Source organism: Ustilago hordei (genome assembly GCF_900519145.1).
Source record: "Ustilago hordei strain Uho2 genome assembly, contig: UHO2_contig_04, whole genome shotgun sequence".
NCBI classification, from domain to species: Eukaryota; Fungi; Basidiomycota; class Ustilaginomycetes; order Ustilaginales; family Ustilaginaceae; genus Ustilago; species Ustilago hordei.
This window is the reverse complement of record NW_024545261.1, coordinates 1,265,452-1,277,692: the sequence shown is the minus strand read 5'-3', so window position 1 is coordinate 1,277,692 and position 12,241 is coordinate 1,265,452. Positions and strand designations below refer to the sequence as shown.

Genomic DNA, 12,241 nt, shown 5'->3' with positions numbered 1-12,241 from the left:
CCCCTTTCAAGAAGTGACTAACCTCCTTCGCTAGCACATCCGCCAGTGCGCCCAGTCGTCCCTCTTGATCCACATCCATTCCAGCAAGGGAAGGAACTATCGTGCACCTACTCAACATGTCTACAACAGCAGAGTCAAGCTCTTCGGAAGCTGTCTCTGCGGAGCAACAGGCCATCCAGGCCGTGATGCAAGCTCTCAACACTCTCTACACTGACCCAAACAATCAAGCCAAGGCTTCCGCGAATCGATGGCTTCAGGACTTCCAGCAGACTTCTGAAGCTTGGCAGACCGCCAACTCGCTCCTTCTGGCATCTGAACTGCCGCTCGAGCCCCGACTCTTTGCTGCCCAAACCTTCCGCACCAAGATCACCTTCGATCTGGAACAAGTTCCAACGCAACAAAGGGTCGCCCTTCGTGACACTCTCCTCGCAGCACTTTCGGCCTACGCATCAGGCCCCCGAGTCATTCAAACGCAGCTCAGTCTGGCTTTGTCCGGCTTGGCTCTGCAACTCGACGAGTCCGAGTGGCCAACCGTGGTGCCTGGTATGATTGAACGATTCGGTTCGAGCCCGGACACAGTGCCAGTCCTGCTTGAGTTTCTCACCGTGCTTCCGGAAGAGGTCATTACCAACCACCGCATTCCTGTCGACAACGACTTCTACAACACCCGATGTCACTTCTTGCTCTCGGCTGCTGCGCCAGAGATTCTCAAGCTCCTGTCAATGTACGTACAGGCTTCTGGCTTGACGTCTCAGATTCAAACGGGCATCTTCCAGTGTCTTCGATCTTGGCTCAAGAGCGGTGAAGTGTCAGCAGGGCAGATGGCGGACACGCCGCTTTTCGACTTATCATTTGACGCACTGGGCTCCGACGAGCTATTCGACGTAGCTACTGATGTTGTTTGCGATCTGATCAACGAAACACAGGAGGTGGAGGAGAACATGGATGTCATCCAGCGAGTCCTTGCCCGACTGCATCCGCTGCGCCAAGAGCTAGTAGCTGCTGGCGACGACGAGGACAAGGTTCGTGGCCTTTGTCGTATCTTTGTGCAAGCGGGCGAGGCCTATCACCGCATCATCATTCGACACCAAAGGGAACTCTTCCCCGTTGTCGAGGCAATCGCTGAGTGCACCGCCTATCATGACCTCGACATCGTTCAAATCACCTTCCGCTTCTGGTACTTGCTCTCCGGTGCTCTTTCACATGCACGTGGTCATCCAGAGGCGGAGCGATTCTACCCGTTGTACGAGAGGCTGCTTGAGATCATCATCCGACATCTTCGCTTCCCTGACGATCTGGATACGCTCACAGGTCAAGAGCGCGACGACTTCCGATCTTTCCGACACTTTATGGGCGACACCCTCAAGGATTGCTGTCACGTTCTTGGCTCCCGACAGTGTTTGTCAAGGTCGCTTCATATGATCCAGACGACAACCTCGCAATCGACGCCCGAAACCCTAAAATGGCAGGACGTTGAAGCACCGCTCTTCAGCATGCGTGCGATGGGTGCAGAGGCCGACCCAAGAGACGACGAAGTGCTTCCTCAGATCATCAACATTATCCCCACGCTCCCAGATCACCCCAAGCTCAAGTATGCTGGACTTCTCGTTCTGTCAAGGTACACAGAGTGGATCGACATGCACCCTGAGCAGATCCCAGCACAGCTTTCGTATATCAGTGCCGGTCTTGAGGAAGCTGGCAGTGATGTAACGGCAGCAGCGGCACAGGCAATGAACTTCCTCTGCCAGGATTGTCACCGTCATCTCGTTGCCTACCTACCGCAGCTTTACGACTTCTTCCGTTCTGTCAACGACAAGCTTGGACCAGATGATCTCATTTCTATCTCGGAGGGTATTGCATATGTCATTGCGGGTATGCAGCCGGAGAGGGCACCACAGGCGCTGATGCAAATTTCGCAACCACTGCTTGAGGCTCTCAGCCAGGCTACAGCGCTTCGGAATCCAAGCAAAGATCAGCTCCGCAAGACAGCGGACAGGATGGAGCAACTGGAAAAGATGCTTGCTGTGATTGGAACATCGCTCACACGTTACCTTCCATCAGCATGTGCCAAGACATGCGAAGAGGCGTACTCGGTCATTGATCAGGTCCTAGCCGCGCACGGCAACGTCTTCTTCATCTCAGAGAGGGCAAGTGGCTTGCTTCGACGAGGTCTTTCACTGTTCGACAACCTTGCTGCGCCAAGCCTAGTGCCGTTGCTCGAGCGATTGGCGTCTTGCTTTGAGCAGACAGGCTTCCCAGGATACGTTTGGATCGTGGGCAAGTGCATCGACCAGTTCGGTCGCGACAGCAACATGGCGGTCAGAGCAGCGTTACAAGGCGCTTCGGAAAGGGTCAATGGCAAGATGGTGCAGCTCCTCGAAAACACAATGCCCGCCGAGATGGGTGATGTGCTAGATGACTACATCCACTCCTGCTTGGCTGTCCTCCACAATGTGCCTTCACTGCTGTTCTTGTCGCCGCAGTTCCCGCAAGTCTTCCGCGCAGCTCTTGCAGCTTTGACGCTATTCAAGACAGAAACTGTGGCGACTGCGCTCGACCTTGTGCTTGGCATCCTGGGACACGATTCACTCATGATGCCAGTGACACCTTCGCAACCCGGCACGCCTTTGCCAGCCACTGGAACGCCGAACGCCGATGGCACACCGTCCATGCAGGAAATGGCTAGCTATGCTGCTGCCATCCGCCACGTGGTTGGACAGCAAGGCTTCCAGCTTGCTTCTGTATTGCTCAATGGTCTCGTGCTGCAATTCAGCCCTGAGGTGATGCCTGTCGCAGTGACGACGCTTAAGGTGCTTTCTGGTGGCTTTGCAGGCGAGATGATGGCTTGGGTACCCAGTATCGTGGAGCAGCTGCCAAACGTGCCCGACAAGGACAAGGTAGCCTTCGTTGAACGTTACATGCAGGCTGTCAACAGCAAGAGTCTGGACCAGGTCAAGCAATCTCTCAATGGTCTATATGCAGCGTCGCGGAAAGCAAGGGAGAGGTCGCGCGTTGATCGAGAGGGTGAACCCGGTGGATTGCTGGATCGCTGATACCTCGATGCTATGTTTACGCTTCCTCTCTTCAGCAACAATGGTCTGCACTTATACTAGATGCAATACACATTCATCCACCAAGGTAGTCTATCATGGCGTGCGACAGCTGAGACGTATGAGTTCCGAAAGGCTTGTGTTTCTCAATCATGCCTTGTACAGCTGTACCAGTAGAGACACGTACAACTGTACACATTCAGGTCATGGGAGGGTAAGTTCGCGGCTGTACACGGGTAAATAGGGTGGGCTGCGAACCACGCACGCTCGGGCCTGAACCACCGAAGCTAAGAGCTAAAAAAATACCGTTTTGCCTCCACACTGCTCGCAGCAGCCAAGACAGCCGTCAGCGACGCTCGGCCCGGACCATCATCCTCCCCACAGCCACTCGTCGATACAGTACTACCATCGAATCCATCCGCGGAACCCCCCCATCAGTGGCAATTCGCTATCTCACGCCTCATCTACGCTCTCCTCAAGACCATCTTTAGCTCGACAGTATCAAGTTACAGCAGCTTTCCGTTCCAGGGCTCCTCCACTTGGCAACACTTCGTGTCCTCAGCATTCGTGGAAGCTTTTGATCCGGTAACGCCACCTCCTCTCATCCGACCCTGCTTTTACTCCCCGCCATCGCTTCTGATCCTGACCGAGGTTGATTTGGGCAGTATGGGTAACCCCATCCCTGTCAACCTTGAACACGAGTGCCGCAAGGCCACCAAGATCCTCAATGACTTTGTCGACCCCGTCAATGGCCTGGACAAGATCGTGCCACTCAGCGTTTTGAGGAAGGCCAAAGGATTCGCCATCTTCTCCGTCTTTCGTATCGGCTTCATCATCTCTGCACGTGCTGGCTCTGGTGTCGTCGTTGCCAAGCTGGAAGATGGTCGTTGGTCCGCACCCGCCGCCATCGGCATCGGCGGTCTCGGTGGAGGCTTCAACGCCGGTGCTGAGGTCACCGACTTTCTCATCGTCCTCAACTCCAAGTCGGCTGTTCGATCCTTCATGGCCACCGGCTCACTCCAGCTTGGTGGCAACCTGTCTGTCGCTGTTGGTCCCTTGGGCCGGTCTGCAGAAGCAAGTGGAAGCCTCAACACCAAAGGTCGAGTCGCTGCCATGTTCTCCTACTCGAAGTCGAAAGGCTTGTACGGTGGTGTCTCCATCGAAGGAAGCGTGCTGGTTGACCGAGAGGACGCCAACGCCAAGGCATATGGTCAGTATGGCAAGAATGCCAAGCAAATTCTGTCAGGCTCGGTAGAGCGACCCCACTGGGCATCCGGGCTCGTTCAGACCATTGATCGCTTCACACTGGCCAACACACCAAGCAAAGATCTCGATGGCGAATACTTCAACTACGACGATACCAGTAGCTTCGACAATCGTGGTCTAGGAAAGAGCAGCGGTCGCAGAACCAGTGTCGACTCGCTCGACAGTCGCGATACAGACATCATGTCATACGGGAGACGGGATGGCCAGCGCGCTCCGTCCCGTAGCGATCAACTTGATTACTTGCCGGATCGCTTCGATGATTTGAGCACAAAGGATCGAGACAAAGAACGAGATCGAGATCTGATTGACGATCTGGACGACCGCGACCGTGGCAGGAAGGAGGATGAATATGATCGAAACTTTGGCGCACCGTATGCTTTCGGCTCACCATCCTCCTCTTTGAGCAACACTCCAGCACGGGTCGGATCGGCCAACTCGAAACGCCCAGGCATCCGTCAGAGATCGAGCAGTATCGCTAGCAACCTCAGCTTCTCTAGTTTGAGTAGAAAGAAGCTGGATCGTTCTGGACCGACACCACCGCCGGACTGGAACGACATTCCTGGTCAGAGCAAGAGTAATAATACATGGGCTGGCATGGACGCGCTCGACCGCGAGCTCCAAGGCGGTGGTACATCGAGCCCTTCAGCTGCCCGAAAGTCGCCTTTCGGTCATAGCAAGAGATACAGTGTTGCAGGCGGAGCCTCTTCTCCTGGCGACGCCTACAACTCGGCTATGGCATCAGACGGACGCAATCGCAGTAGCAGTCTTCTTGGCCGAGGCAGCTCCAACACTCCCGTTGGATGGTCCCAGTTCAATGCGAATGAGGATGCTCAGGATGATCTCTTTGGAAACGACCAAGGCTGTATTGCCTCCGCTGCTCGCGATCCTTTCGGGGAGCTGGACGCTACAATTGATGGGAGATACAACGGCACAGACGGCTACGACGGCTCAGCCAATGGTCATGGTCGGACGAAGTCGCCATGGGAGAGCGACTCAGGGCGAGGCTCTGCTCCACCACCTTCCAAGAGCGGAGGCTCTCGCTTTGGCCGCTTCCGAACTCCGAGTCCCGCTAGCAGCGCTTTCGGCCGCAAAAAGACGCCTACCATCAACGAAGATGACGGTCATGCCTCACTCATCCATCCTTCCGCGGACGACTACGACTACAATCAGAATGGGAACGGGATGAGCAGCTTCGCTAGAAAGGAGTCATTCTCACTATCCAACGAGAATGCAAATGTGCCCGTAATTGAACGTGTGATCGCACTGTTCGACTTCGAGGCTCAGGAAGAAGGAGATCTTGGTTTCAGCAAAGGACAAGTGATCGCCGTCACTAGGAAAACAAATAGCACTGATGATTGGTGGGAAGGTAGGGTTGAAGCTGGCATGAGTGCTAGTAAGACGGCGATCTTTCCGGCAAACTACACAGCTCCTTTGTAAGCGATGGTCTTCTGTTTTCGCCTCCGGACGGAGACGGAGTCACAACGAAGCAACTGTGTCGAACACACACGTTTAGGATACCCTCGTCTGCTCTATGCATCTTTGTTGCTCACATTTCTCGTTTCGAATCTTGTTTGTCCCACGCATTGCACCGGATCAATTCTCTTTACCTATCCGTTTGCCTGTCTGGGCACTCAGCTGTGACACTCAAGGATGCAAAAAAACGTCAATTGCTGTGTGAAGGTACTGAGACACTTTCTGATCGTTAAATATGTTGTGAGGGTCCGAATAGAAAAGTGTCATGTTCTCGTCCAAATTTGGGTCCGTCTAAGCAAGGCCAGCCTTCTGCATGGCCTCCTTCATGAGTGCCCCAATCTTTGCGGGCGAGTCAGCAACGATAGCACCAGCGTCAGTGAGGGCCTTGACCTTGTCATCGGCACCACCCTTACCACCGGAGATGATAGCTCCGGCGTGACCTGCATGCAAAGGGGAAAGAAAGTAGAGGTTTGGTCAGCACTAAAGGCTCATAGAAACAGTTGGCAAGGATCACGGTGGTGATCATGTTCTTACCCATTCTTCGGCCGGGAGGAGCAGTTCGTCCAGCAATGAAAGCAACAACGGGCTTGGGGTGGGCACGAGTTTTGTTGTACTTGGCGAGGTACTCTGCGGCGTCCTCCTCCATGGAGCCGCCGATCTCGCCGATGAGGACGATACCTTCGGACTTGTCGTGGTCGAGCAAGAGCTTGACGAGGTCAAGAGTGGTGGAACCGGGGAAGGGGTCACCTCCGATACCGACGCAGAGGGACTGACCGAGACCGACCTGAGTGGTCTGGTTGACAGCCTCGTATGTCAGGGTACCGGAACGAGAGACGATACCGATGCGACCAGGAGTGTGAATGTGACCGGGCATGATACCGATCTTGCAACCTTCGGGATTGATGATTCCGGGGCAGTTGGGTCCTACGAGACGAGATTTGGACTGCGATCGAAGAGCAGCAGCGACACGGATTTCATCCTTCTGGGGGATACCTTCGGTGATAGCGACGATAAGGGGAACCTCGTTCTCGATGGCCTCAATGATGGCATTGGCGGCACCGGGGGGAGGAACGTAGAGGACGGAAGCGTGGGGTTTGGTCTCGCGAACAGCCTCCTTGATGGAACCGAAGACGGGCAAGCCAAGGTGGGTCTGACCAGCCTTCTTGGGAGAAACACCACCGACGAGCTTGGTGCCGTACTCGAGGGCCTGCTGGCAGTGGAAGGTACCAGTCTTACCGGTGAAACCCTGGCAGATAACACGAGAGTCCTTGTTGATGAGGAGGTTTTTGATGGTGTCCTCGTACGAAGCGCGGGCAGCGGAGGAGGAGAAGCCTCGAGCCAAGGGGCGGCTGAGGGAGGCAGCGGCGTGCTTGAACATGTTCGTTGCGGATTTGAAGTAGAAGGGAGCGGTGGTGAAGAGGTGAGAAAGGAGAGAAGTCAAAGTGTTTGTAGCTACAACCGATGCACAGGAAGAATCGCTCACTACAGTGCACGTCGACCTTGCTGTTGCTCACTGTTCGACGGAACGCAAAGTCCAACTTCAACGTGGGATGCTCACAATCGGCTCACAATCGGCTCACAATCGGCTCACAATCGGGACTCGGACTCTTCTTGTCCATTTCTCTCCGCTCTCCCGCACATGCTTTCTCGCTTCAGTGCTGAAGCCGCCGAATTCCAGGCAAACATCCTCCACTGCTGTGCCAGACATTCAGTTCGAACTGACGTTCTGTTCAAATACCGATCCCTTGCCACTTCATACGAGCTTCAGCAAGGAACACAAACTGATCCATTGCTGGTCGGGAGGCCAGGACACTGTTCGTATCAGTCGGCCAAAACCTTCTCGGGTTGAGAAGGGGTTCCTTGGCTGAACCTCCCCCAAGACACGCAAAGGTCCGCCCGAGCGACGCGGATACCGACGAAATTTCTTTTCTCTCTTTCTGCCATCACTTCGGCGTCGTGATCGATTTTCTCATAACCTTTTTGGCAGGTGAGAGGGATGTTAGAGCAGCACTGGGCAACAGCTCATGAAATTCGCTCAATGCCCCTAGCTTCTGGACACTTGTAACCACACCATAATCAACATGATAGCTTGGAAATGCATTATTGGAGAGCTTGTGTACAGGAAGGAATGATCATGCTGAGAGGTCTTTGATTCTAGTCCTCATCGTCCTCATCGGTGCCCTCCTCAGCTTCGAGGTCGAACATGCTGTTGGCATCACGTCCACCCTCCTCTTCGTCATACTCCTCTTCATCATCGTCATCTTCCATGTCGCTAGCGCCCTCCTCTTCGATGTCACTCTCGTCTGGAAGCTCCTCTTCATCCTCGTCTTCTTTGATGCCTTCGCCGTCATCCTCATCGTCATCCGAAGCAGAGTCAGCAGAAGTGTTACCATCCGACATGCGTCCGTTCCTGGCACGTCGTCGTCTTGGCACAGGACCATCATCGTCGCTATCGTCGTCCTCATCATCATCGCTGTCGTCAGCGCCGAGAGCAATGTCTTGAACATCACCGTCCTCGCTGTCGTCGCCTCGTACGAGGACGCCGTCCTGATCGCCATCCACAGCCATGTCATCCGAGTCAGAGTCGTCCGACTCCTCAACCCACTTCTTGCCTTTCCTCCTCTCCTTGTCAACACCGTTCTGTGCTTGCGAGACGGCGTTACCTTGCATTTTCTTGCCGAATTTGACACCCTGCACGCGTACCTGGTTGTTGCTGGCCTGCGACATGTATGCAGCGCGTGCCTCAATCTGCGACAGTACCAACTCGAGTCGGCCGTTGAGCGCCAACAATCGCTCGTGTGTCGCGAGACGCTGGGTAAGCGTAGCGTGAAGGCCAGAAAGACGATTGACGAGGTTGGGAAGAGACATGAGGTAGCCCATGTGGTTGAGCAAGGTGGCACGAACCCACTCCATCAAACCTCGGGCTTTCTGACTGCCCATACTACCTTTGCTGACGTGGTGGCCGCCAACGCCATTGAGACGGCTGACAGACTCTTCGAGCAGCTTAACGGCAAGGGGACCGGAAATCTTGCGTACCGTATTACGGATGAGGATGGGGTCGTTGTGGTTGAGGCAGCTTGTGAGGAGGCTTGTGTCGCCCGAGTGCAAAGCCTGGGAGAGAGATGAAGCGAGCGAAGCTTCGTTCATCAAGGCCTGCTGCTTCTTGGTTGGCACATCGGCGTCATCTTCGTCTGCCTCTTGACCGGCCAGCGAAGGATCACCGAAGCCAAGGTCTTTCAGTCGCTGAGCTAATGTCGGCTCCATATCGGCAGCTCTTGTCGAAGATGAGGCAACAAGACCGGCGTCCTCAAGACCTGCCTCCAGAGCAGCATCATCTTCGGGTCGCAATGGCGCATCTGTGTACCTCTGCACGTCGTTAGCACCACCTGTGAGTTGAGCCCCGTCCGTGTCGGCAGACGAGTTTTGCTTACCGCCAGCTGTTGGCAGAGTGATTGTCTTTTGCAATTGAGCGTCCTTGCCAGAGAGGACGGTGGTCTCATCGATCGAGACCTTGGCGCCACGGACGAGGCGAGCCAAACGAAGCTTGTCCGATACAAGCCTTGCGTCGATCCACTCGACAGAAGCTCCGCCGCTCTCTATCGAGGACTGAGCGAGCAGTTCCAAGGACGGCAATGCGGCTGACTTCTTCTTTGATGGCGATGCATCAGACATGGGCTCTGCGGGAAGGCCATAAATACGGACGCTTCCGGTCTGTGTAACGATCGTAATGAGTGTACGTGATTGCTGTGCAGAGGTGGTGGAGACCGAGAGAGCTCGTACAGGACCGTCGAGAGCGGCAGTTGCGAAAGTGCGGCCGGTGAGAGCCTTTCCAGCCGTGGCTTCGAATGTCCAGGCACTGACGATGCGGTCGCCCTCTGCAGCGGAGAGGAATGAGTTGTCGTTGATCCATTCGAGATGCGTGACCGGAGATGCGTGGCCAGTGAAAGTTGCACGAAGCGAGTGATCCGATTGAGCGACATCGTTCAAGCTGATGCTGTGATGCGCAGAGAGGACAAGGTTTTGTCGGGAGGACAGCAACTGAACTGCAGACTTGGTGTCGGGGCGGAAAGAGGAGAGGGGTCGCAACGGGGTGATTTGGTCGCCCAGCTTGACATCACCAAGCGCGAACGAGGAGACCCAGCCGCTTTTGGAGCAGGTAAAGAGCGACTTGCTGCCTTCTGAGTAGGACATGGAGACAATGCCGGCGTTTGCTGCCGAAGAGGTGCTGCTGCCTGAGGCCGAGGAAGCATCGAGGAGAGCGACGGACTGAGCTAGCGCAGGGCTCAAGAGGTGCACCTGACCTGTGCTCAGACCGAGCGCCAAGAAGAGCTGAGAAGATTCAGAGGAAGAGAGATCATCGCTACCCTTTGCATCATGCTTTCTGCGCTTGGCCGACTTGGAAGACGATGTCGACAGTCGGACCCAGTGCGACGAGAGGCACTCGGCTCCTCCCAAGGAAGACAAGAGGAAATCTGTGACGAGCTGCGAGCTCGATGCTGCGGAAGCGGAGGCATTGTAGACACGAAGACGTTGTTGGTGGATCTGATTGCTGATGTGTGCAAAGAGCGTATGATCAGGAGCCGGGGAGAAAGAGCAAGATGCTGTCGATGCCGTGACCGAGCCGGAAGATGGGAGCAAAGGCTGGTTGAGCTCTGACGTCGACACGGGCCGTGATTTGGAAGGCTTCGGCGCCTTTGACTTGGCCATTATTGCAGAAGTGTCAAAGGAGCTGATGTAGTACCACTGCGGAGGGGAGCTGGAAGATGGTTAACAAGCGATGGAGAAGTGAGCTCGTTCACAAAGCATCGAGAACGAGAATTTTGGTTGAAGCTGTGGAGCAACCAAATTCCAACATTTTTTTTTCTTTTTCTTTTTCTTTCTCTTCTTCTTCTTCTTCTTCTCAGCCTTCAAAACAAAAAAAAAAAAGAAAAAAAAAAAAAAAAAAAAGAAATTCAAGCAGCCAGGGGTTGGCGATGACAAGTGCTTACGTGTTGACAGAGGCGCCATGTTCAGCTGGGCGAGCGAACAAGTCAGGCTGAGCTTTGTCCCTGAAATCTAAAAAGTCGCGACACCCGCGGCTGAGACTGACACTTTGGTTTGGGCTGTTGCATTCGGCTGCAGGTGAGCTTAGAGTTGGTCTAACCTCCTTACTGCTTCCGATCCTATCGACAAGACGTAGCTTCATCGCCACTTGCACTTCCATTTGCGTCAACGCCGGTTGTCTTTCCGTTCTAATCGCAGCCACACCTCTCCTGCAGCAAGTCACCGTCTTCCACTGCTTTCCGAATCGCGACCAGCTACATTTAGTCTACGAATAGACCGCCTTTTCACTCAGACAAATACTCAAGATTTTGTCCAATCATCTCGGCATAGCATTCCCACGATGAACTACGTACAGCTCGAGAAGCTCGGAGAGGGCACTTACGCCACTGTGTACAAGGGTCGATCTAGGCTGAACAACGAGGTTGTTGCACTTAAGGAGATTCACCTCGATGCTGAAGAGGGAACCCCATCAACGGCGATCCGCGAGATCTCGCTCATGAAGGAGTTGCGTCACACCAACATCGTTCGCCTCTATGATGTTATTCACACAGAGTCCAAGCTCATGCTCGTCTTCGAGTTCATGGAGCAAGACTTGAAAAAGTACATGGAGATTCACGGTCACTGCTGCGCTCTTGACCCTGTCACTGTTCGCTCTTTCATGTTCCAGCTCCTCAAGGGCACTGCCTTTTGCCACGAGAACCGCGTACTTCACCGTGATCTCAAGCCTCAGAATCTTTTGATCAACAAGCGAGGCGAGCTCAAGCTGGCCGACTTCGGTCTTGCTCGAGCTTTCGGTATCCCCGTCAACACTTTTTCCAACGAGGTCGTCACGCTCTGGTACCGTGCGCCAGACGTGCTCCTCGGCTCGCGCACATACTCCACCTCGATCGATATCTGGAGTGCAGGCTGCATCATGGCCGAGATGATCTCAGGTCTGCCACTCTTCCGCGGCCGTGACAACAACGACCAACTCAACCAAATTCTGCGCATTCTTGGCACACCAGACGACAACACCATGAAGCGTCTTGTCAATGACTCGCCAGAGATCCAAGTGCGACCATTCCCTCGCGTGCCAAAAGTTCCTTTTCAGAACATGTTCCCCAACGCTCACCCATTGGCAATTGACTTGCTTGACAAGCTGCTCAAGTTTGACCCAACACAGCGTATCTCTGCCGACGAAGCGCTTCGACACCCATACTTTACCACTTCGGCGGCAATTGCAGGCCTCACTCACCCACAGAGCAACAGCCAGCTCAACCTTGGCAACGGAGGTGGTGCTCAGCAGGGCGGATATCGGCAAGGTGTGCCTGGTCAGCCCGTCAACTAAGCTCGCATCCTATCCGAAAGCACTTGTATCCACTCACCATTCCGCCGTCTCTTTGAGGCTCTGCGCAAGTAAGGAATCTATT

General features: G+C 54.5%; 5 protein-coding genes across 5 annotated transcripts; 3 read left to right on the top strand and 2 right to left on the bottom strand.

Annotated features, from left to right (window-relative positions):
* Positions 1–116: 116 nt before the first annotated feature.
* Positions 117–3,053, top strand: UHO2_02766 (uncharacterized protein; the record flags this gene model as incomplete). Its single annotated transcript, XM_041555554.1, has 1 exon — positions 117–3,053. One exon carries the CDS (start codon positions 117–119, stop codon positions 3,051–3,053), a length of 2,937 nt encoding a protein of 978 aa, XP_041411488.1.
* A 663-nt stretch (positions 3,054–3,716) lies between these two features.
* On the top strand, positions 3,717–5,753 carry UHO2_02765 (uncharacterized protein; the record flags this gene model as incomplete). Its single annotated transcript, XM_041555553.1, has 1 exon — positions 3,717–5,753. One exon carries the CDS (start codon positions 3,717–3,719, stop codon positions 5,751–5,753), a length of 2,037 nt encoding a protein of 678 aa, XP_041411487.1.
* Positions 5,754–6,080: 327 nt separating this feature from the next.
* UHO2_02764 (putative succinyl-coa synthetase alpha chain, gdp-forming) lies at positions 6,081–7,167 on the bottom strand (the record flags this gene model as incomplete). Its single annotated transcript, XM_041555552.1, has 2 exons — positions 6,081–6,229; positions 6,324–7,167. 2 exons carry the CDS (start codon positions 7,165–7,167, stop codon positions 6,081–6,083), a joined length of 993 nt encoding a protein of 330 aa, XP_041411486.1.
* Positions 7,168–7,943: 776 nt separating this feature from the next.
* Positions 7,944–10,496, bottom strand: UHO2_02763 (uncharacterized protein; the record flags this gene model as incomplete). The annotated part of the gene is made up of 1 exon (XM_041555551.1): positions 7,944–10,496. One exon carries the CDS (start codon positions 10,494–10,496, stop codon positions 7,944–7,946), a length of 2,553 nt encoding a protein of 850 aa, XP_041411485.1.
* Positions 10,497–11,172: 676 nt separating this feature from the next.
* Positions 11,173–12,159, top strand: UHO2_02762 (putative PHO85 - cyclin-dependent protein kinase; the record flags this gene model as incomplete). The annotated part of the gene is made up of 1 exon (XM_041555550.1): positions 11,173–12,159. One exon carries the CDS (start codon positions 11,173–11,175, stop codon positions 12,157–12,159), a length of 987 nt encoding a protein of 328 aa, XP_041411484.1.
* Between the last annotated feature and the right edge of the window lie 82 nt (positions 12,160–12,241).